At 37.3% G+C, this 26,244-nt stretch overlaps 2 protein-coding genes across 2 annotated transcripts in view; both read left to right on the forward strand.

Moving 5' to 3' along the window:
- The window catches only part of Spt5 (Transcription elongation factor subunit Spt5), a 32,786-nt gene extending 12,547 nt beyond the window's left edge, over window positions 1-20,239 (forward strand). Inside the window, exons 9-22 of the mRNA XM_071689616.1 lie at window positions 2,216-2,327; window positions 2,611-2,869; window positions 3,056-3,370; window positions 3,567-3,658; window positions 4,552-4,744; window positions 5,955-6,080; window positions 6,848-7,085; window positions 8,537-8,837; window positions 10,132-10,235; window positions 10,453-10,575; window positions 11,684-11,848; window positions 12,306-12,421; window positions 15,741-15,842; window positions 16,554-20,239. Coding sequence (XP_071545717.1) covers window positions 2,216-2,327; window positions 2,611-2,869; window positions 3,056-3,370; window positions 3,567-3,658; window positions 4,552-4,744; window positions 5,955-6,080; window positions 6,848-7,085; window positions 8,537-8,837; window positions 10,132-10,235; window positions 10,453-10,575; window positions 11,684-11,848; window positions 12,306-12,421; window positions 15,741-15,842; window positions 16,554-16,682 — 2,375 coding nt within the window. The 3' untranslated portion in view covers window positions 16,683-20,239. The remainder of the gene's footprint in view (window positions 1-2,215; window positions 2,328-2,610; window positions 2,870-3,055; window positions 3,371-3,566; window positions 3,659-4,551; window positions 4,745-5,954; window positions 6,081-6,847; window positions 7,086-8,536; window positions 8,838-10,131; window positions 10,236-10,452; window positions 10,576-11,683; window positions 11,849-12,305; window positions 12,422-15,740; window positions 15,843-16,553) is intronic.
- A 3,176-nt stretch (window positions 20,240-23,415) lies between these two features.
- su(sable) (suppressor of sable) overlaps window positions 23,416-26,244 on the forward strand; it is a 48,683-nt gene continuing 45,854 nt past the window's right edge. Inside the window, exon 1 of the mRNA XM_071689620.1 lies at window positions 23,416-23,437. The gene's annotated coding sequence lies outside the window, so the exon portion shown is untranslated. The remainder of the gene's footprint in view (window positions 23,438-26,244) is intronic.

Below are 26,244 nucleotides of genomic sequence, written 5' to 3' on the forward strand. Positions count from 1 at the left end.
GCAAAGTTTACTGTTTGGCCATTCCATTGCAGTAGTCAGTGATGGAGCAACTTCCCTCCAGCCATATCAGTATTTTTGTTCCTCGGGGTTCCATCATGTAGCCTGCTGTCCTCTGTTCTTAAGTGGTCTCTTTTACCTCCAGCCCTATTGACTTTCATGCTGATGATTCCACTGTACACACCAGCTCACTTTCCCCTCTCCTCCTCGTAATGTTACTTTTCTTTCTCATTATGAACTCATTTCTTCATATGGGCCAGTGCAGCATCTCAAAATGGAGGATTAGTAATCTGGTTAAATTTGTAAGTGCTGAAAGCAATTTCATTGTACATCTCTATCCAAGAATCACCCATTTCCCTCTGTTCAGTTTCAAAACCGTAGTTCAAACCTGTAATAAAATACTGCAAACATGTTGGTCATAGTCATATCCTCCTCCCTCTACTTGATACCCCACATAATTAGCATCCCAGAGTCTGCTTCTCAGAAGCTTTGGGAGTTGTATAGATTCCATAATTATTTTTGATGTGAGCTTTTTTAACATAGCCACAGGGATTTTATTCACCCTGTTATGGAGAACTACTCACACATCTAGGGTGGCTCTTCCACCTTACTAATAGTGGCATGTAGAGCCTTCCATCTCAATTCGCCTGCTGTTCTCTTTCTGACTATCCTTCTCTGTATACTGGTTTTGCTGCTTTTTCTCAGTTCTCGGGGTATTATTTTTGTAATTTCTCATTAGCAGTCTGCATATATCTTCACCCCAAAGGTTTGGACCTTAGACACACATTTCCCATCTGCTTCTCAGTTTCTTTGTGAAGACTGGCCACTTTAGAATTGACTTTTGATGTAACTCCTGTAGTTTTTCCCTTTTCCTATAACCTTTCTACCTTTCAGAGTCAGGTCGACAGACACATATAAAACCTTGATTTATCTCTGCTTTCTTTCTTCACTATTTTCTTTCACACAAGATTGCCTTTGATTAGGGCTTGTTTTTCCTGTATTGTATCATTCTACATAAAGGTAGCATACATTGCTTTCATTGATTTTACAGTATACATAAAACACAGTGCAAAAACTGACTTCAAACAGGCTTTCTACAACCTCAGAAATACTGGAAGAGAATTCTCTTCCATTTGATGAGGACTTCTCTCCTTGGTAGAGTCTTTGTCACAAGAAGAAAATCACTTTCATGTGAAAAGACATATTGTTTGCACTCTGTTATAAAAGGCTGAAAGGATATGTACTGCCCACCATTCGTAATGGTTATGGTGTTTTTTGCATTTCTATGCACATAGATATAAATACATGCATGTGGGTAGTAGTTGGTAGGAAGCCAGCGGTCAGGGAAGGATATTACCAGTACTACCCTCCTGGGTATCAGGAGGGTTAGTAACATATGCTTGGTAAGCCAGCACTTTAGTGGTTGTCTAGTTGCACTCCTTTGACCCAGGGACCTGTCTTTTGTTTCTGCCTCACTGGCAGATGGACTGCAGACATTCTGTCCACAAACATTACAATCTCCTTGTCATGATAACACTTGACACCGATTAACTCACACAGCTCATTATTTGTAAGTAGATTTTCTTGCTGTGAGCAATATGCACTAGCCCTGCCTTTTGGTAAAATTGTTGGAGAAATAGATAGAAGTAGTAGGTAGGAACATTGAGGCAGGAGCATTAGGTAAAAACACTATGCAGAAGTAGTAGGTAGGAGCATTAGATAGAAGTAGTCATTAGGAACATTAAGTAGGAGCCTCTGCGAACACTGTGTTAGACTTTCCCTCTGCTAGTGGCCTGTTAAGGGTGAGGCACTAAAGAAGCAGCACTAGAGTTCTTTAGTTAAGGAGACTGTTGCCGTGGCCACCCCTTTGAGGGAGTTCCAATTGGAACAGGCATCAGAAATATGTATAGGTAGAAGTAAAGCCCTGATAAAGTATCAAGGAAATAGAGTACCTATTGTTGTTTGTTTATGGAAATAGAGTACCTATTATTGTTTGTTTATGAAGCTCATATTTCATGGTTAAACTCTGTAGTTCTCTGTTTATGGAGACTATTACCTTGGCCACACCCTTGAGGGAGTTCCAGTTGGAACAAGCTTCAGAGATAGATAAAACATAAAGATATGTCTGGAAAAACATTAATGATATAGATTCAAGCTATAACTATATGTTCCATTCAAACTATATGTTCCTGATTCAAACCCTACTGGATATTTTCAGGTATCTTTAAGGATGACCTTGCCCAAGTGGATTATGTGGATGCATCACAGAACACTGTGCACCTCAAGCTTATTCCTCGTATTGATTATACACGCATGCGTGGAGCTCTCAGGTAAGCAGTTGTATTTTTAGTCAGTAGAAATGTGATTGCATTTTGTGAATTACTTATATATATAGGAGTAAGTTTGAATTTGAATATTATTCAGGCCCTGAAGGGTATTTTGCTATCTTTGTTTCAAAGTTCCTTTCTGAATTTATGGGTTTTATTAGAAATGTCTTGATGTGCAATTATGAGGGATTTTTTTTTTTTTATTAACTTTTCATGATTAAAGAAGATTCTGAGTAAGAATTCTTCATTTCATATATTTAACAAGATGTTACATTTGTTCATACAGATCCAGTCAGTCTGAGAATGATCTGAAGAGAAAGAAGTTCCGACGACCCCCACAGAAGCTCTTTGACAGTGATTCCATTCGCGCTATAGGTGGAGAGGTCACTCAGGATGGTGACTTCCTTATATTTGAAGGAAATCGTTACACACACAAGGGTTATCTGTACAAAACTTTTGCCATTTCAGCAATAATGGCTGATGGTGTAAAACCAACCTTGAGTGAATTAGAAAAGTTTGAAGAACAGAGCTTAGCAGATATGGAGGTATGATTATAGTTTGTTTGGATGAATAGCCACACAATGTGGAATGTGTTGACAAAGATCGCATATAGTTTGTTGGCATATTTATTATTTGTTGAAAATATCAGTGAATCATTTTTGAATAAGTGTTAAGGTTGAGTTTAAGACTCAAGATAGGGTAACAATTACATTATTGTATCTTTTACACAGCTTACAACATCAGGTCGTGAGGATGAAGGCCATAGCTTTGCCCCTGGTGACAATGTGGAAGTCATTGAAGGTGAATTGATGCATCTGATGGGTGCAGTCACGCGTGTAGATGGAAATAAGATTTCTATCCTTCCAAGACATGAAGACCTGAAGGATGAGTTAGAGTTCTTGGCTCATGAATTGAAGAAATACTTTAATCAAGGAGATCATGTGAAAGTGATTGCTGGAAGATATGAGGGTGACACAGGGTTGATTGTTAGAGTAGAAGAAAACATGATTGTTCTCTTCTCCGACTTGACCATGCACGAATTAAAGGTATGTTATAGTTATTTGATCTCTTTACTATGGAGTGAATAATTTCTTTTATATCAAGCTAATTGGTTTACATTATTACGGTATCTTAGTTGTGTGATTGTTAATCATTATTGTAGTGGAAATACTTGTAGTTAACTGAAACAGCATATTATAATTTTGTTTTCGTACTAAGGGTGTGATGTTTCTTGGTATTTAGGTACTGCCACGTGACTTGCAGCTGTGTGCTGATGTAGCTACTGGAGTAGACTCTCTTGGACAGTTCCAGTGGGGAGATTTGGTGTTCCTTGAGTAAGTATAATAATGTGTTGTAAATGCTGGTTAAGGGGCTACAGCCACCTTACTTCCATAAGAGTGACCATAGAAATGCATGGAGTTACTTGAAATCATGATTAAAGTAAATTAGGCATTGGAGTCTCATCTCCAATCTTCCCATTGCTCCTTCTTAGTCTAATCTGTCCTTAAGTGTCGATGGATCAAGCTCTCTCACGCTTCCTGTCAACAAGTATGGCCCTAAGAGTTCTGTCCTTTCATGTACATTCTTCATCCATTTCAACTTTCTTTTTCATTTCTTTAACAGATAACAATATGCATTCATGTGCTGACAACCCAACACTGCATTTCTCCACTGCCTTTAAAACAGTTGCTGTAATTTCATTGTTAACTGTTACTCCAATTATGTGAAGGATAGATTCATCCTTGTATGGGGGTACTACTGCTGTCACATCAGGAGAGATTTTAGCTCAGCATATTTACTAGGGAGAGCTAAGTTCAAAGCAGTATGACTTACCAACTCCTTCAGTCTGACCTTGAAACTTGACTCATTTCCCTTATGCCACAATGTTGGTTCACTTTCCAAATATTTTTCTTTCTTCGTATTTCTTCCTCTTGTAACCCTTTTTGTTTACCTGTAAGTCAAGGCCTAACCTTGCAGTGGACTTTGGTTTTTTGAATCTGGATTCACCACCATCAGAGGAAAAGATTAGAGGACAGGGGAGAAGATATACATATCATGTATTTACTGCATGTTTTAGAAGGGGACTAAGAGGAGCAGGACTAAGGGGCTGGAAACCTCTCTTCTATGTATTTTGATTTTTAAAAGATGGAACAGAAGGTTATTCAATCCTTCTTTCGTTTCTTTTTCAGAATAAAAAGTGTAATAAATGATAACATTTTATCAACAGTGCACAGACTGTTGGTGTAATTGTGAGACTGGAAAAGGAGAACTCTCAAGTTTTGAACATGCATGGCAAACTGGTCCATGTTAAACCTCAGGCTGTCCACAAAAAGACAAACCGTCGTGCTATGGCCCTGGACACAGAACAAAATGCAATCCAAGTTAAGGACGTTGTTAAAGTTATTGATGGTCCACACTCGGTAAGATGGCAAATGTTTTTAGTTACTGTGATTTTTTTTTCTTGAGGGTTTACCAAATTGCTTGATACATTTAATGTAATTCATTGTTAATTTTAGTATTCTTTGATTTCTCCAGTGTGTTTTTAAAGTTACTTTGATTTTTTACTTTTTGAGGGTTTACCAATTTGCTTGATACATTTATAATGTAATTCATTGTTAATTTTAGTATGCTTTGGTCTCTCTCCTGTGTGTTTTATTACTAAAAAGCTGAGCTACTTTAAACTCTTTATATTTAATTTAGTTAGTCATTGTTATTTATGATGTAGTAGTGTACATTACAACTCTTGGTGTGAATGCAGGTTGTTTTAACAATTAGAAATACTAAATCATTTGCTAAATTTCCTACCGAAGTGGATGGTGTGTCACGGAGACAGTAAGTAAGCGCTTGAGGAATTTCAGTTGAAGGAATGAGAATGTAGTTTATTTCACATAGTGAATGATTAAGAAGTGTTGAATCCTTTGTAAATGTACTATGCTGGGAATGAAATGAGCACATGTTTAAATGAACTTAGGTTATGTTCTTTTAAGCAATGTTATGTTGGCAGGAATGGTAAAAATGAATTTCATTATTATTGTTATTATACTTAATCACTGTTTCCCACGTCAGCAAGGTAGCACAAGGAAATTGAGGAAGAAAGGCCCAACCACTCGTATATCATATATATACATAAATGCCCATACATGCACATATATATATCAATGTATACATACATATACATCCACAGACACATACATATATATATACGTATATATTCATACTTTCTGCTTCATCCATTCCCGTCGCTACCCCACCGCACGGGAAATAGCCCTTCCCCTCCATCTGCCTTTACGAGACACCTGCAGCATTCAGAAAGCTGGCCAAATCCACTAGTCAGAACCATTTATTCATATATACATATACATAGATTATTAAGTATCATAAGATTACTTTTATGTTTTTTTATGCATCTTATGAATGTAAGAACATCGACATTTTTTGGTGTTGATCTTATTGGTTGATCTGAATAGATTTTAACCTGGGACATAGTTGTAGTATAGGAAGTGAATAAAAGTTATAGATATGGAAGTAGATGAGTTGCACTGTACAAAAACAGGATTGACTACTTATACTAGTAAAACTACATAAGATGCAATGAAAATTAGATTTCTATTTGTATCTAATTCTTTCCAGGGTCGACAAGGTGAAATACGTCACTTATACAGAAACTTTGCATTCCTACATTCGAAGATGATGATTGAGAATGGTGGTATTTTTGTGTGTAAGACAAGGCACTTTGTTCTAGCTGGAGGAGCTAAGGTAAGACTGAAGTGTAATAATGTATGGTAACCAATTATATTTTTGTTTGTTTAACATTTCTGGATGATTTACTTAGAATATATCGTAGAGCCTCACATGATTCTTGGCCACAGCAGCAACCCAGACTCTTGATTTGATTTTTTATTCTTCTGTATAGTATTTCATTGTTCAAGGTTCTGTAACTAGGTGTGAACTGTTACTCTAAAGAAATATATTGCTTTGATGTGAGTTAAAGAACTTTTTTCTGTTATGATTTGAGTGCAGATATTTCCCTCAGTGTCAGATGTGGATATTTTCATACATATTATTACTTGTCTCTTAACTGTAAAATACAAGGCTATAAGATACTTCCAGTTTGCATTTTTGGTAGAGCTTTACTTGCTGGTATAACTTACTGTGCTTGGAATGGCAGTCAGATTTTATGTATTTATTTGTTATGATTACCTCAGACTAACTTCTGTTGAAGAGTTGTAGTGTTATCAACCCAGGACCTGATTCTAAAGGTTCCTGCTGTCTAAGGCTATGCTACTTCCAGTGCCTGGAAAATCTTAACTCTTTTGGAGTTCAAAGTTCTTTGACTTGACAATATTCCCAGTGATACAGCCTGGCCAAAGGTGACTTTTCACTTTTGGTGTAATCTCTTGTTGGTAAAGCCCAGTAACATTTAAATGTAATATGTAACTTTATTATTTCATTGAAATATACTTGTAATTTCATTGATGAAAAACATGTCACTGTTACTGAATGTGTTTTTTTTTTTCATACAGGCTGGTGGAGGTGGGCTTGGAACAGGTGGCATGGGAATGGGCATGGGTTTTATGTCTCCACGGCTGCATTCTCCCCTTCATCCAACGGGTGGTGCAAGTGAGCGTGGTGACCGTGGTGCTGCTGGTGGAGGTGCTGGTTTTGGAGATCGTGGCAGAGGTCGGGGAAGAGGAAGAGGTGCTGGCAGGGATCGTGGCATCATTGGCCAGACCATTAAAATTACACAAGGACCTTACAAAGGTTTGGAATTATTTTCTTTCTATGTCTCATCTTCTTTAGCTGCTTTGCCACACTTCATCTTATGCAAGGCTTTCACCACCACAGCTCTTTTTGCCAAATCATTTACCATGACTTCCATTCCACATACCTCTGTGTCCAAAACTCCCAACATATGCCAACCTTTCATCTGACATTCAGCAGGTCTTCAGATTAATAATTTAGCTTACATTCAGAGACCCCACAGTATCCTATTATTGCTTCCTAACTTCTCATGTTTGTCTTTCCTTTTTCTTTTCCTGTTTCTCTTTTATATGTTTATACTTGATTATTGAGGCAATGTATGTTCATTTACATATTCCTGTTTCTTACTGTGAAGCAGTATCAACAGCTGCACTTTTCTTGTTTTGAACTTTGATGTTAAGATATTTAAGGAAGATGCTGATTGCATCAGTGTTCTTGGAATACAAAAAAGTAGTATTACTCATAAAACATGAAAATTTTCCTGTAAAAATGCAAATATCCACAAATTGTGCATTACGATGGCACATCTTGTTGTTATTGTGTCTTTTCTGTTCTGGAAAGCAATAGATAACAGTAAGAGTCACAAGTGTATTAGGTTCACTTTTGTTTTAAGGGATCTTGATTTTTATTTTTGGAATTATTTAATTCAGAGGATTGCATATGGAATATAAGAATAAAAAGTTCTTAGATTTAATAGTTTTCCTGCTGTCATCTACTTATGTGCTCTAATTCACTGTTAGCTCTCAAGAGAGAAGCATATGTACAGTGATATGTAAGGCATGCTGTGAAGATGTCTACTTTTGTTAAAGAAATTAGTGGATGTTTTGATTCAATAGTCCCATCGATGTTGTATGGATGCAAGATGTGGGCCTTAGGCGAAAATGTGAAAAATACGATGGATATGTTAGAAATGAAATGTTGTAGGAATATATATGATGTGAGGAGGGTTGATAAGAGAGAGCTGAAGAAGTGGTGCTGAAATGATTTGAACACGTGAAAAGGATGAGTGAACGAAGGATTGCTAAGACGGTATATATGTAAGAAGTAGGAAGAACAAGGAAGTGCAGGAAACCAAGGAAGAGGTGGAAAGATAAAGTGAAAGATGCTTTGAAGGCTCAGAGCCTAGATATGCAGGATGGTGTGAGGTATGCAAGTGATTGAATATTGTTGTGTACAGGGTACGATGTGCTGTCAGAGGACTAAACCAGAGCATATGAAGGAGTTGAGGCAAACCATAGAGAGGTTTGTGGGTCTTGGTTGTGGATAGGGGGCTTTGGTTTTGATGCATTATCCATAACAGCTAGAGAGTGGATGTAGGCAAATGCAGCCATTTATTCATCTATTCCCTGAGCTCCCTTGCTAATTTGGGAAAAGGTGAACATTGATGAAAAACTTCATGGGTATAGGAAGTGCACTTTATATATGATGTTTGTCTGATGTGTTTTTTCCAGGTCATGTTGGTATTGTGAAAGATGCCACTGACTCCACTGTCCGTGTTGAGCTCCACTCTAAGTGCCAGACCATTATTGTGGACCGTTCTCGTGTGGCAGTTGTTGGGGCCACCAGTGCCAGGGCTGGTTCATTCAGTTCTTACACTCGTACTCCAACTTGGGGTGCTGCTACTCCCATGTATGGCAACACAGGTGCACGTACGCCCATGTATGGTTCTCAAACACCACAGTATGATGGTTCACGTACACCACACTATGGGAGCATGACACCATCTCATGATGGATCGGCTACACCTGGCAGGTTAGTTTTTATGTGGTAGAGGCATTTTTTAGTGTAATTACCTATTTATTCAGTATGGTAATGGAGCTCTATACTCATGGGGCCCTGTCGTTTGAACTTTCTCTACTATAATGCAGCTATTGCTTACTCCCAGCATTCATAGTTTCATCACTTCACTTATTCCATTCATCCACTACTTTAATACTGTAAAAGATTACTATTATCTTTTTTAATAAGTTTATCTACATAGTTCCATGTTGTTCTGACGTTTCCCAGCTAACAGTCCATCTTTTTTTTACAATCCTCCAAAGTTGCTGTGGTGATGGATTAGGTACTGTGTTGAGTTTTAAGTCCATCACATTCAGATTCCTACAGTATGTGTCTTGCTAGATAATATTCATTTTAAAACCTGTTCTCTGTGCAATGGTATCATTGCTTAACAGTTATATGGATTGAATTTCATTAGCCACTTATCAAACCAATGGTTTGTTTTGGAATTTCCCTAGGTCCCTTTGTAAAGTGATGCCATCCCCATCATTCTCTTCTTCCATCCTGACACATCCACAAACATATTCATGTAAAAGTCACGTCTTTCTATGAAGACATTTACATAGATTAACGACTGTCTCAGAAGCTTTCCCTGTGGCATACTAATGGTGACCCATGTTATGTAAATAGTTAGATAAATGAATAAGGTGCACATTTAATTGTATTTAAATAGTATCCAACTGAAATTTCCACGCTTTGGATAAGCTTGTCATTGAGGCGCGTCTAGATATTGATAGCCTTGGGTACTCATTCTTAACTCCTGTTTTTAATTTTCTTAACTTTTCAATGCTTTCTACATTTACTGCATATTCATGTAACTTGTTCCAATTTTTTTCTGTGTAATACTGGAGAAGTATTCCTTCATATCTTTTTCAACTTTTCTTCTTAGTTTTCTGTTGTGTTCTGTAATGTATCAGTTCCATCCCATTTTGAAAAACTATTGTGTATCAACATTAATACACCATATGTACTAAATTACTATTTTTTTGTTAATTGATTACAGCTGAACTTAGAAATTTGTATAATGGTTATTCAGAGTTAGGCTGTAATTCATGTAATGTAAAAGCACTACATTGTTTATATCATAGGGCAGGAAATGAGAGATTTAAATTGAGTTGATCTCAGAGTAAGATTTTTTTTTTTTTAGATTGAGTCTTATATTAGCAACATCACAAAAACAGTATATGGAAGAAGATTGATTTAAGTAGAACTAAAGAATAGTAGATAGCAGCTGAAGCAAATTAAATCTTCTCTCTACCTCCCTCAGACAATCTGCATGGGATCCTACCATCTCTAACACCCCAGGACGACACTCCGAATTTGATGACTACTCCTTTGATGAGGCATCGCCCTCACCTGCTTACAATCCTGGTAATGAAATATTGTGGTTTGAATTCATCATCTGATATCACTGCAGATTACTAAGTGTTGTATTAAGATATATGTTTCCTGTGGTATAGATAGTAATTTACTCATGGTTATTTAGAAGCTTATCTCATAGTAGTTTAAGGATAATGATTTTATAGCTGAATGCTGTTGATGATTATATTGTATTTCTTCTGTTTCTTACATAGTTTATGCTTTACAGGGACTCCAGGTTATCAGTCAGATGCTGGACAGGGCCCTTACACCCCACAGACCCCTGGTACAGTTTATAGCTCTGACCATAACTACAGTCCCTATCAACCTGAGCCTTCACCAGTGTATCAGCGTAAGTGTTACATGCGTGAGAAAGATGGGTGTACATGGGATAGAGTGAACTTAAGTGGTGTGGGATACAAGAGGTGACACGCAGTCATTAGGCTGAATGGGGATATGAAGTGGTTTGGAAAATTATGGAGAGTCTTTAGGGCTAGGCTCTGGATAAGAGGCTCTAGTTTTGTTGCATTATACATTACATATAGAGTGTGGATGCAAGTAAATTAGGCCAGTATTTTTTTCTGCCTCTGCCTTTCTAAATGGGAAATAGGTCAACTGGCTTTGCAAGAAAAATACCATCTTATACATCTGCATTTTGGATATTTTTGAGAGTATTTTCATTGAAATAATGTGCTCTAAGGAAATAGATGTCAGGGATGTAGTTATATGCAGAGGATAGCAATAGTAGTGGAACTTACTAGAGTTATGAGTAGTGGTATAAGAATTATGTAGAAATTATAAAATACTGGACCAGTTTCAACTAAAAGTAAGATGATTATGTGTGAGAAATAGGAATGGCTGTGTTGAGTATGATATGATGAAACAGGTGTTAAAATGTTATGCTAGTTTCGATATTGTACTATGAGTAGATGCATAGTTGGTATGCATTCTGGAATTTTGTATCTCGGCCTTTTACTAGACAGTGGGTTTGGGAGGAAAATTGTAGCTCACCCTGTTCCAAGCTACTGAAATGGGTCTAGGACACTGATGGTTAGACAGCACCCACTGATTTGAGAAATTTGGAAAATGATCAGAAGGAAACAAGGTATTTTGATGAGAGCTATGATTATGAAGGGGTATAAATGTGTGGATAATGTTTTTGAAGATGATGACCAAAGTTGTATGCTTTAGGGAAAGTAAGTGTTGATAGATAAAGACGATGATAGAGTACAGGGTAAGGAAAGATATTTGACAATGATGTATTTAACAAATGAACCTGCTGAAGTATGTCAGTCATTTGTTGAAGTATGTCAGTCATTTGTTGTTGAGGTTACTGCACTGCAGTAGGCACACTGTTATGGAGGAGAATGCACTTTGATATTGGTTAGAAAGATTAGATTATGTAATGCGTAACTATATATAATGCATATGGATAGCATTTTAACTTAATTTTCTTTCAGCTGGTGGTAGCCCTGCTGCATATGTGGGAACGCCAAGCCCTGGCACAGGGTATCAGGGTTCTCCATCACCTGGCTCTGGATATGCTTCTCCCTCACCTCTAGCTTCATACAGTCCCATGACGCCTGGAGCACCATCTCCCTATAACCCACAGACACCAGGTGCAGGTAAGTTATACAGTATATATCATCAGTTAAGTCCTTCCTAAACTCTGTTACTTTCATTAATCAGTCATGTCCTTTTAGATATTTATTCATGATACCAAGTTCACATAGTATTGAGTTTTTCCTTTAGTTAGGTATTTTATTCCTCATCTTTTAAACAAGAGACTTCTCTTAATTTACATATATTAAAGTTTCTTTTTTGTGAACATGATTTGCAGTATAACTTGTATGAGTTTGTGAAATTCCCTCTTAATTCTGATATCATTTTGCAATATCAGTTGCATCCTTTTTGTTTCCCATGATTTTGTAGAGTTAAAATTACGCAGTTGTTGAGCACAATTATTTAATGAGATTATGGAATTATTTTTTTTTGCTGTATGTATATAAGTGAGAGAAAAGGCATTTAGTTGCTGCAGGTTTTTTTTTTTCATTCTGTTGTTCAATATACTTTCTTCCATAGGCATGGACTCCTTAGGTATGCATGATTGGCAGACAACAGATATTGAAGTGAGAATCAAGGAGACTCACGACGATTCAGGTCTCATTGGCCAGACAGGTGTCATCCGTGGTGTGTCGGTAAGGAATACATATTTTTGTACTCATTAGTTGTGTGTAAGATATGGTTAAAAGTACCCTTTGTTGAAAATGTGAGTTAATGCCTTTATTGCCGGAAGATTCTTAATTTTGTAGTTGTAGGTTACAAAGAGGTTGGTCTTTGTCAGCCTCAATTACTACCCATAGAAAATTCCCCTTTTTGTTCTAGGTATAGCATAACCTTTTACCATGAATTACATTTAAAGTAGTAATACACAATTTGCTTTTTCACCATGAGATACTGCTGTTAAAACAATTTATATATCCTACAAGGTTCACTGATCCTCCCCTAGCTGAAAAATGGCACCAAAGTCTTGTAAGATACTTCCCACACATGGTTGCTGACTTATACATTGTGCATAAATAATGACTGTCACCATTCATGTAGTGATTGTCGTATTTTTGCTGCCTATACATTATTTTCACCATTATTTGGGTAATTTATGGAAATTCTAATGTCAAGATATGCTATGTAAGTGTCTGTTATGTATTACAATGCTTAGATATATGATCCAAGGGGATATGGGAGGAAGAATACAGCCCATGTATCTCCTACATGTCATAGAAGGCAACTAAAAGGTGTGGGAGTAGGATGCTGGGAATCCTCTCATGTATTTTATCAAAAAATGGAAGAGGAAGGGACCAGTACAGGATCTTTTTTCTCTAAGACTCAGTTATATGTTCTTAACAGTTCCCTTGCTTGAGCAGAATATAGCAAGCATGCATGAAAGAAAAGAAATTTACAGAATGACATGTTTAATGAGTGCTCATGAGCTAGCAAGATGGGGCTGTTTAGTGTTCCTTTAAATCTGACATTTCGGATTTTTCTATGCCCTTTTGCAGTTTGTTCATTATTGTGTGTGTGTGTGTAAGGTGTTACGCATTAATAAAGATACATAATGACTGTGTTTGCTGATGTCGATTGCTCATGAGTTGGCAACACGGCTGTGTAGCATTCAAGACTAGTACTTTTTTTTCTGCACTGATGTTGTTTCAACAAAATATTAATGCCAGATATGGAAACTTTGAATCAAGGCATGTGAAGCGGCTGGGGTAAACCATGGAAAGCTGTGTAGGTGTGTATATTTGCGTGTGTGGACGTATGTATATACATGTGTATGGGGGTGGGTTGGGCCATTTCTTTCGTCTGTTTCCTTGCGCTACCTCGCAAACGCGGGAGACAGCGACAAAGTATAATAAAAAAAGAATAATGGAAACTTTGGGTTTGCATTGGGAGAAAATTAAAAAGAACCAATGTCCAGTTTCATATTTTATTAGAGAATGCACCTGGAAAAAGATTCTGCTGACAAAGGGTTAAAAAGCCTGTGCTTCAAAACTTATTTACTTAATGCAACTTGCACATCCAAAACAATCAAAAATTGTGTCAATAAAGTATGTGTCCAACACAAGTGCCTTTAATCTTGAATGCAAGAAGAAAGTTAAGAGTAAATGTGAATAAGAGCAAGGTTATTAGGTACAGTAGGGGTGAGGGTCAAGTCAATTGGGAGGTGAGTTTGAATGGAGAAAAACTGGAGGAAGTGAAGTGTTTTAGATATCTGGGAGTGGATCTGTCAGCGGATGGAACCATGGAAGCGGAAGTGGATCATAGGGTGGGGGAGGGGGCGAAAATTTTGGGAGCCTTGAAAAATGTGTGGAAGTCAAGAACATTATCTCGGAAAGCAAAAGTGGGTATGTTTGAAGGAATAGTGGTTCCAACAATGTTGTATGGTTGCGAGGCGTGGGCTATGGATAGAGATGTGCGCAGGAGGATGGATGTGCTGGAAATGAGATGTTTGAGGACAATGTGTGGTGTGAGGTGGTTTGATCGAGTAAGTAACGTAAGGGTAAGAGAGATGTGTGGAAATAAAAAGAGCGTGGTTGAGAGAGCAGAAGAGGGTGTTTTGAAATGGTTTGGGCACATGGAGAGAATGAGTGAGGAAAGATTGACCAAGAGGATATATGTGTCGGAGGTGGAGGGAACGAGGAGAAGAGGGAGACCAAATTGGAGGTGGAAAGATGGAGTGAAAAAGATTTTGTGTGATCGGGGCCTGAACATGCAGGAGGGTGAAAGGAGGGCAAGGAATAGAGTGAATTGGAGCGATGTGGTATACAGGGGTTGACGTGCTGTCAGTGGATTGAATCAAGGCATGTGAAGCGTCTGGGGTAAACCATGGAAAGCTGTGTAGGTATGTATATTTGCGTGTGTGGACGTATGTACATGTGTATGGGGGGGGGTTGGGCCATTTCTTTCGTCTGTTTCCTTGCGCTACCTCGCAAACGCGGGTGACAGCGACAAAGTATAAAAAAAAAGGAAAAAAAAAAAATCTGTATGAGGGGTAGATGTGCTGGAAATGAGATGTTTGAGGACAATGTGTGGTGTGAGGTGGTTTGAATGAGTAAGTAATGTAAGGGTAAGAGAGATGTGTGGAAATAAAAAGAGCGTGATTGAGAGAGCAGAAGAGGGTGTTTTGAAATGGTTTGGGCACATGGAGAGAATGAGTGAGGAAAGATTGACCAAGAGGATATATGTGTCGGAGGTGGAGGGAACGAGGAGAAGTGGGAGACCAAATTGGAGGTGGAAAGATGGAGTGAAAAAGATTTTGAGTGATCGGGGCCTGAACATGCAGGAGGGTGAAAGGCGGGCAAGGAATAGAGTGAATTGGATCAATGTGGTATACCAGGGTCGACGTGCTGTCAATGGATTGAATCAGGGCATGTGAAGCGTCTGGGGTAAACCATGGAAGTAAACTATGGAAAGTTGTGTGGGGCCTGGATGTGGAAAGGGAGCTGTGGGTTCGGGCATTATTACATGGCAGCTAGAGACTGATTGTGTACGAATGGGGCCTTTGTTGTTTTTTCCTAGCGCTACCTCGCACACATGAGGGGGGAGGGTGGTGTTATTCCATGTGTGGCAAGGTGGCGATGGGAATAAATAAAGGCAGACAGTATGAATTATGTACATGTGTATATATGTATATGTCTGTGTGTGTATATATATGTGTACATTGAGATGTATAGGTATGTATATTTGCGTGTGTGGACGTGTATGTATATACATGTGTATGGGGGTGGGTTGGGCCATTTCTTTCGTCTGTTTCCTTGAGCTACCTCGCAAACGCGGGAGACAGCCACAAAGCAAAATAAAGAAATGAATATAAAAATAAATCTGTATGATTGATACATATTTCTTAGCTTTACTAATGTGATCAGAAGTAAGTTTTGTTTATTATCTTTGAAGATAAGGATAAAGAGTGTGCATACAAGTTCTTTTTTATCAGTGAACCTGACCATTCTTTTACAGGGAGGTATGTGCTCTGTGTTCCTTCCTGAAGAAGAACGTGTTGTCAATATCCTTGGTGAGCACCTAGAACCAGTCACGCCTGCACAGGGAGATCGAGTTAAGGTAAGTGTCTCATCTCATGATTTGTGTGCTGCTTAGTTTTACATTAGTAATGATCAATTTTTTGCTATTGGATACATTTCTGTGTTGGATTAGTTGTTGCTGTTTATTGTTGAAATTTGGGTTGATTTTGCATCTTGCTTCTAATCATTGTTTATCCAGTTGTGATGAACATTAAAGCATTCGTTTTTAAGTTTCCACTTATTCTGATTATTTTCTGGAATGTTTAGAATTATTAGAACTGTGTACATGTTAGGTGTTATCAGACTCCACCTTCTTGTGGTTATGCCATTGTTGGTGAAGCCATATCATCAGAGAATATTGTTGTCAAAGAACTTCTCACAGATAGGGTATCCATCCTTTCCTTGCTTGTGATTGTAGTGCAGCCTTGAAGCTGCTGGTGGCCATGGAGAAGGGGTCCTGGGGTTAGGTAATGATAATGAAAACAAAGGGCATCATGAATACCTTTTATCTCTATCTCTGTATTTTCTTAAATCCATTCCCGCCTATGTGAGGCCAGTCAGGTGCATACAGCCTAATGTTTCATTTATGTACATCCATGAATTCTCTGGTGACCCATCTATGTATATAAATTCAATTTTCGTAAGTGATTAATTCCTTCATTTGAAATATATCATTGTTTTGAAAAATCTACGCATTTCACAGTAATATTAGAAAAGTATGATTAACCTAGACCTTTCCAAATATTTTTAGGTAATCTTTGGAGAGGAACGTGAGCAGACAGGCAATCTTCTCTCTATAGACCACAATGAAGGTGTGGTAAAACTCGACCATGCAGACGTGAAAATGTTGCAACTGCGTTATCTTTGCAAGATGGAGTAATGAGTGATGTATGGAAATAGTGTGCTTGATGATTTTGTCTTCATGGTCGTATATGATTTTCCCTCTGTGAAAGATAATACAGTAGAGCATTTTCTGAATGAAATGAAAACTTTTAGTGACTTGTTTATACATTGAATTGGAAAATAGGCATTTCTTTGAATCTTGAAGATCCTCTATTTTTCTATTATTACCCATTTTGTTTTTGGGGTGTTGTATTTGGAGAATATTCCCAATCTCTGATCACAAATTTACCCAGTGTTTAGGTAAATATTTCTCAAAATTAAGAATATTTGTGAGGTGTATTTGGGAAAGAATACCAGAAAAATATTAATTATTTAATGTAGTTTATTTGGGATTAGTGAGCTAGGATTTTGATTTGTTTATTCATTTCAGTATTACAAAATATCATGGAAACATGATTGACATATGCCCAGTTTTTCTTATAGTTCTGATCCCGGGTCATTGTCCTTTATTGAGCTTGTCTTCACGTTATAATCATTCATGTAATATTTACGACATTAATTCTTCTCCGTTACTCCCCTGCATTATATCTTTTTTTATAATCACTCATCATTTGACATAATTTTTCCCATTTGTCCAGGATACTGAATTATCTTTTCATAATTTATTATGTTCTCAGCTTTGTATATTTAATATGATATTTGTATAAATGTGCCAAGCCATAAATCAGTTGACTCATCTTTATTTATATAAAACATGCATAGTAATTGATATGACTCATTTTGCTGGGACACCTCCACTATAGTTAATTTATACCTTGAAATAGGACATTTAATTAAATATATCATTAGAACTCTAACTTTGCTTTTTTCATTTTGTTCCTTTCTCCCATGTCTCCATTTTAAATCCTTTCAGACACTTGTTCAAATATTTTCAACAGGAGACTTGCTGTTCACTAGTTAGCTTGGTTTCTTTGGGTCTACTAGATCAGTTTTCAGGGATGAGTTGTAACCTCCAGCTCCACTCATTCTTGTTCTGCTCAGACCCCAACAGTTCTCATCAAGATATAGGGTTTTACTTACATGTCATGAAGAACAGGAAATGAATGCTCTTGAGGATTCGGTGTCTCTCAGAAATGTCTCTCAGAAAATTGAAATTTACCCCAAAGGTAAAAGTTCCAGTCTACTTGAAAATATCATCTTGCATTATAAAAGTTTGAGATACAGAATAAGAATTTCACAGACAGGACATTTTTTGTACTTTCATTGAGAACTTGTTTCATACTCTTCCCATCAAAAGTCATTTGAACATCTTCAGTTTGCTGACTTTTCTGTTATTTAGTTGAATCTTTACCATATTATCACTGTAATTAGTATATTAGATTCTTATCATTTACATTGGGTGGATCAAATACAGACAGCTTTCTACTTACTTCACTTACTTATGTCCTTGACTTTTATACAGAGTGCTGAAGTGAACAAATGTACAAATGCTTCCTTTTCACTGAAAAACTTCTTAATTATTCATTATGCATGATAGGTTCATTCTTCTTAACCTTTCATACCAGGTAAACCATGAGCTTGAAAATAATATGTATTTTCCCAGCTCAATTAGCACTTTCAGGATCATGTTAGGCTTCAGTCTTTTTATAATATTCATGCTATAAAGTAAACTGTACATGCTTCTTTTTTTATTTTATGTATGACTATTAAAGCATGTGTTGAGATAAATATTTGTTTGAAGTATTTTTATCTTAGTTTAAGAGGGTGCTGAAATTTGATGCAAGTGAAACCTTGCTTTTGAAAGATGAGGTGTTACATTGTAAAATATTAATATTGTTTTAATCATTCAAATCTATATTTCATCTGTGTATATGGAAAGTGCGTGGAACAATTTATAAGTTTAGATGACATTTAATGAAAGTATATTAGGAAATGTGGTGATGAAGGCTTTGTGTTTGTGGAGTGGGATAGGGTGCAGTGAGGGTTACTTAGATGGAAATAGAGAAATACTAGGGCATCCACTTCACCTAGCAGCTTATCTCATTCTGTGTTTCAACTAGATGTGAAGTTGTGGTTGTGTGACATGGTTTATTTTTCTTAAATAAAGCTACCTGAAGCATCTCTAGTCGAGCACTTCTACTTTTCCGTGGTAGTAAAGTGGCCAATGGTCGGGGATATTTCAGCAGTTTCCTCTTGAAGTTTTCTTTCCTGCAACTGCATAATATTTCAAGTCTTTTGCAACTATGAGAGGTTGTGTTACATGCGAAAATGTGTCACAATGGCAAAATTTCCCTCAATGAGTTGTCATTGTATGGGAGATTGCTGTGCATGCATTCATCATGCAATGTACAGTATTGCATATGTCATGAATAAATTCACCAGATAATGGAATCTTCATTTAAAGAAGTTAATTAACATTATTGGTTACCACATAAAGTCTTCAAAAGGTTGGCCTGTACAAAATCTCAACAATATACTCTGTTGTCTTTGATAATTTTACCTTTTACATGTTGTCAGTTTTCTAACCTAAAAATAACCTGCCTTTATTAACTTACCTTTTGATGATAGGAACACTAGTATGAATAACTTTTAAGCTTGGTTAACTTATTCCCAAATGATAAAGCAAACTATGATAATTTCATTAAATAGGTAAGAATTGAATAATCATGGTAAATGTGTTGGTGTGATCATGAAGTATCACAATGCCTATTAGTCATACAAAACCTAGTGGCGTATTGGAACATTAAGGGTTTTATTATTAGTGCTCTAATAATAGGGGAATCCCCTTTGAATGTTCATATAGTTATTGAATTATCTTCTGTTAGGGATACTCTATTGAGCTGACTGCATGTATATATGTTTTATAAATTGTAAAAATGTTAGGGCTTGGGAGCTATATATGGTAAATAGAATTGTGGATCACTGCTTTATTTTTATATGAACAGATTTCTAGTTCTGGTCAATATAATTTTCTGTAATAGAAAGTTTGCTTGAGAGTTCCCTTCCAAGGAAAAAAACAATTGAATATAGTATGCATAATTCTGAAAAGAGAAGGATGTTCTGCTGTTTATCTGTCATACAACAGAAAAAAATGCCTCAAACTGTGTGATTTTTGATACACAGGTTGCGATGCATCAAAAGAGCAACTTACACTTATCATGCTCCTGTTTAGAAATTTTACTGCAATCTTTATTAATTGGAATGTATATCTACTGATAGTATATATTAACTATATCGAAGTCTTTTCGGTAAATTGTTATTTGTTGTACAGTATATATATTGTTTAATGTAATCATTCCCCAGTATTTTCTACAGATAACTTTATTATGTTCTTGTAGTCTTACATTATAGACTGTTGTACAATGATTTTTATTATTGTAAGGTGTATTAGCATTTTATAGAGTTGTTTTCTATAGTGAACGACATAGCAAAGGCAAAACATGTTCAGGCTGCAAATTATCGATCAAACATATTATGAAAGAAAGATGTTTATTTTCAAGAAGGTTTGTAACATTCCGGTTGACTTGACTGCTTGCTTTGTGACTACATTTAATGCTGATATTGAAGACCAAAATAAATTTTCATTTCCATATACTTGATACTGTTTTAATATACCACATGGATTGTCTTATTTTCTTATATCTGGAATTACGGGAAAAAATGATTGCTAGCACCTTAACTATCATATACTGCCTCATTACACTTGATACTCTTAACAGCCATGTCATTATGAGAAAAGTTTTGATTTACTTCTGTGTCATGTAACAGTGAATAAAGCAGTCCTATTATATACTGTACACCCTCTGTGGGATATCCTCAAATGTTAAAAGAAATGCCTCCATAAGTTAGTATACTTTGTAAATAAGATAATATACAGTGCAACCTGATGAAACATGGTTTACATCTGCTATATGCCCTTTAACTTGTGTTGCTGCTCTCTTGCCATGCATATGAGGTACTTCAGAAGTACTATCAAACGTAGATAGTAAATGTATTCTTGGAATTGCATTTGACAAACATGATTTCAAAGGTTTTTCTATTTTCCTGTTTCTTGCAAAATGGTGATATTCCTACTTTTAGTGGTACCTTTCAACTACATTCTACCAATGAAAGTATTCTCCCTTACTTCAGATGTTGACATATGAATGGGAACATTATAACTAAAAAAAAAATTTCTTCAAACTTGTTACTTTCATTAATGCTTGATAATCTCTAATCATTCAGGTAAATATTGATGTTCACCAGCGTTAGTGCTTTTACTAAATATACAGTGGTTTAGACTTTTGATAAAATGTACCATATATCTAGACCAAGTTTGTGCGGTCTAGACTTGTTTCTCCCCTTCATGAGTGCTCTTGTATTATCTTGACCGCCTCCAAGATACCATTCAAATTCAAAAAGTTTATTGACAATTACATCAAAGGGAGCTGGTTGGAATGCTAACCAGCCCACCCATACAAGCTCAAATTACACTCTTCAGAAAATAAATGAAAACTAAAATCTTGTGTCTATTTTATGAAACAATTTCATAATATTCCTTCTCACGTCTTCCTTAACACAAAAACACCATTTGTGTCACATCACTAATATTGTATCCCTTAAATTCCGCAAAGCAGGTACACTCCATAATGTAATGGTATGATATATGGGACTCCACCTTCCCACAAAGTTAACAAGGAATGACATGAGTACCATCATCATACTGCCAATAATAGATGTATCCTAAATGAATTCTCATAAGTGCATCATGATTACTGAAGCTTTACCACAAGTAAAGCTTTTAGTATTCAGAAGTTTCTTTTTTTTTTTTTTTTTTTTTTTTTTATACTTTGTCGCTGTCTCCCGCGTTTGCGAGGTAGCGCAAGGAAACAGACGAAAGAAATGGCCCAACCCCCCCCCATACACATGCACATACACACGTCCACACACGCAAATATACATACCTACACAGCTTTCCATGGTTTACCCCAGACGCTTCACATGCCTTGATTCAATCCACTGACAGCACGTCAACCCCTGTATACCACATCGCTCCAATTCACTCTATTCCTTGCCCTCCTTTCACCCTCCTGCATGTTCAGGCCCCGATCACACAAAATCTTTTTCACTCCATCTTTCCACCTCCAATTTGGTCTCCCTCTTCTCCTCGTTCCCTCCACCTCCGACACATATATCCTCTTGGTCAATCTTTCCTCACTCATTCTCTCCATGTGCCCAAACCATTTCAAAACACCCTCTTCTGCTCTCTCAACCACGCTCTTTTTATTTCCACACATCTCTCTTACCCTTACGTTACTTACTCGATCAAACCACCTCACACCACACATTGTCCTCAAACATCTCATTTCCAGCACATCCATCCTCCTGCGCACAACTCTATCCATAGCCCACGCCTCGCAACCATACAACATTGTTGGAACCACTATTCCTTCAAACATACCCATTTTTGCTTTCCGAGATAATGTTCTCGACTTCCACACATTTTTCAAGGCTCCCAAAATTTTCGCCCCCTCCCCCACCCTATGATCCACTTCCGCTTCCATGGTTCCATCCGCTGCCAGATCCACTCCCAGATATCTAAAACACTTCACTTCCTCCAGTTTTTCTCCATTCAAACTCACCTCCCAATTGACTTGACCCTCAACCCTACTGTACCTAATAACCTTGCTCTTATTCACATTTACTCTTAACTTTCTTCTTCCACACACTTTACCAAACTCAGTCACCAGCTTCTGCAGTTTCTCACATGAATCAGCCACCAGCTGCATGCAATATTACTTAAAAGTTTCTTTACGTCACCTATTTCCTATTGTTGATGTATTTTAACCTTATTCACTTCATTTCTTATAATATTCGGAACAGATTCATATTAAACTTTATATATATATATTTTCTTTTTTCTTTCATACTATTCACCATTTCCCGCAATTAGCGAGGTAGCGTTAAGAACAGAGGACTGGGCCTTTGAGGGAATATCCTCACCTGGCCCCCCTCTCTGTTCCTTCTTTTGGAAGATTAAAAAAAAAATGAGAGGGGAGGATTTCCAGCTCCCCGCTCCCTTCCCTTTCAGTCGCCTTCTACGACATGCAGGGAATACGTGGGAAGTATTCTTTCTCTCCTATCCCCAGGGATATATATATATATATATATATATATATATATATATATATATATATATATATATATATATATATATATATATATATATATTTATAAGGGCATATTTGAGACCCACATATATACCACACAGCACTGCCGTATTGCTAGAATTTGTTTCCAATTCTCTTAGATATTCTTTTTTTCTACACTAATACCATATTCTTAGAATAACCTAATATTCGATTCTGGACAAAATTAGCTTAGTGTAAAGTCATCACGTACACGTGAAATTAGTGATTAGTATCAAGTGAGAAATGTATCAAACAAAAAAATATAAGATGGAACTTTACATGAAAGCCACCAACCTACAATTAATGCTAACAACTGTAACGAGAAACGAAAAAAAAAAAAAAAAAATCATCGTCTAAGACGCCTATGTAAGAATCAACTTATGTAAAAAGAAAATCCTACAGTGAGTTGTAACTTAACCGGATGATTATATTGTATGATTCTCATGACAAAATCATTGGAAAACTGTATCATTACCCGTATCATAACCGACCACTCAGCTAACGGGCACAGTTTTGTGGTACACAGTGCATTCTGCCATTAAGGATCATTAACACCATTAAACGACAATAGCCTACAACCAGCCAGGTATCAAGAGTCATCAAGGAGCAACAAAACATGTTGGTAAGTGTCATGAAATGTTCTGGGGAGACAATTTCCCTTACCCATGTCATCAAGGTAAACATGTCTGCACGGGAAAATGAGATTTAAGATGGCATGCGCCGCAGCGAGGAGGCCGAAGGTAGAATGCTTGCATATAGGCCGCCGTGCCCACGCAATAATAATAGGTCAGGTCACTCCATACGTAATCAATGGAGAAACATATGGCATCGTTCAGCGATTCCAAAGGCCCTGTGTCTGAAGCTTCCGGAACTTCGCCTTCCTCCATTTTTGAAGTATGTGAGAGTCTAGCATTAATCATGTGTCACGTTTCCATGGTTTTCCATGATCGTTTCTTATGCCCCGATCCAGACCAGTGCCAGCATGTCGCCCCCCATATACCACTTTCCTCCGGTTATTTCTCTCATATATATCAGAATGTCGTACTCTTTACAGCTAATGTTTGAATTCAAATTAATTATATCTAGCAGGAGTTGATCAACCAACAAGTTTTTCCCCATAGTGTGTGTTTGTCCTTGATCAGCCCCATGTTTCCTTAGTGTTTAGCCTCACGCTTTAGCGTGTTTTTATATACCAAGCAAAGCTTATGATATAATGGATGGCTGGGGAGTTGGATGTCATCCATGCTGTGGCTTACATTGATAGATGTTCCTCATTTGCATTAAGTACAGTTGGCAGCTGTGCTGTGTGAGTGGACGACAATCGTTGAGCAACATCCGGTTCACACCCCAGTCTAGGGGAAATGACGTACATTGTTATCCACAAAATTCATCCATAGAAATGATAAAAACAATCAATTGTGCATATTGGGATTAGATTTTTTCTTTTTTTTTGCATTAAAGTCCATGACTATAGCAGGAATGTAACATTTTATCATGTGCATTAGCTGCCTTAAAGCCAACTTATGTATAAAAGTATTATGACATATGCTATCCAGGACACCTACTAAGAAATGTCCTTAACCAATATTGATTATAATTTTTGATAACTTATTTAAGAATGAATAAATTAAAGATGGCCGCTAGTTATCAGGGCTCATGAATGACGTCATAGAACAAATGAACGTGGTTTTTGTATTCAAATTTTGTGTAACGTTTAGACTATGTATATGAGTTTTCTTTTACTTTGGTTCAAATTTACGGCCACGCTTTTCCTTGAAGAACAGATATCACCGAAGATCAAGGCTGCTTGATTTAAGTCAAACGAATTTTTGGCAAGTTTAAACAAGATTTCGTAAGGCGAGGTGAACTGTAACTTGGCTAGGCTTTAGTTGAATTGTAGGTTTTCAGGGCTCATCAAATCATTCCAATTCACCACTCCATCATTCCTTATGAACTCGTTTTCCACCCCATGCTAGCGACTAAAATGAGCAACCCGGCGTCATGCACGCACAGGCATCCAGTTACAATTGGGGCTAATCCTTGCGCCCGTCATTATCATGACTTAATGATTTCTTCTTCACCATGATCAGTTCGTGGAGAAACTTTCTTACACATCAATGGAGGTGAAGTACTTCTCTGACATTCAGAGGGACCAATAGAACACCACAGTACTTCCCTTTGTTTTTGATGGCTTAGCATTCGACCTGTCCTAAAGCTTAAGGTCAGGAGAATCATACCATCAAAGTTAAGAGTCGTACCGTTATATTGTCGTGCATAAGAAATGAAGTTCAGTAGCGTTGTTTCATCTCCAAGCCACACTCTTCTTGAAGAAATCCCTTAGGGAGTCATGGCATATTTATGAAGAGTCCCAGATGGCCGCTCCAAGTCCATGACAAACACGTATGTATGTAGATCCCACGGTCAGTGTTCCTTATGTCGTGGATATATTTCCGATGCCTAGGGTTCCAGCCACTCGCCACACTTGGCCAATAATATCAAGGTGGATCACTTGTGGCATGAGCCAGTTTGGCAACCTAACCAGGCAGTTAGTGTTTATTTATCGAACCATAAAGGAATATGGGGAGTCTTGAAAGGTTACCAGTCTCCATTGCATTCATCATGCCCACAGCATCACTCAACGAGATGCCATGCGAGTTTCATTCTGGCCGGGACGCAATGTCTCAATGAGCGGTCGAGCACCTCGGTTTATAGCATTTATCTGCAGAAATAACTTTCTCAGTTCTTTGGAGTAAGATTGAAGTTGATGAATGTGTGTGTGTGTGTGTGAAACGAATTTCTTGTGACATTTTAGGAAGAAATTGTTTTCAGCTCTAAACACACTGAACTCATATATATATATATATATATATATATATATATATATATATATATATATATATATATATATATATATATGACTGTAGACTCAAATCCACTGTTATTTGCCTCGGAAATGACAGACCCAGCTCGGATTCCACCCCCGACGCCCCCCCCCCCTTTTTGTTTTATATATTTTTGTATGAATTTCACACTTCCCAACCGACTCATGGTAGTTTCCCGTTGTAACAGTGTACCTGTTATGGCGTTATAATTTACAGGTGCCATCATAAGCAGTGTAATCTCCCATCCTACATGAGTCGCTGTTGTGGCACCCCGCCTGCAATCTTGCCACCACGGGGGTCACTTGGTACTGTCATACTGTGGCAACACGACTCTCTCTCTCTCTCTCTCTCTGTACTTGTGTGCTTCTTTGGTTTCATAATGGGATAGTTCACATCATTTATAACTGTACCACCCAGAGACACTCCTTTTTTTTTTTAGAGGCTACTGCAACTCCAAGGCTTATAGTACTCCCTTACCCCCCGGCTATGTTAAGGATGAGCGAGAAGGTCCTCAGCCAAATTATACTCCTTTCCGTTCATTAACGAC

This window comes from Panulirus ornatus, chromosome 47 (genome assembly GCF_036320965.1).
Source record: "Panulirus ornatus isolate Po-2019 chromosome 47, ASM3632096v1, whole genome shotgun sequence".
Taxonomy (NCBI): domain Eukaryota; kingdom Metazoa; phylum Arthropoda; class Malacostraca; order Decapoda; family Palinuridae; genus Panulirus; species Panulirus ornatus.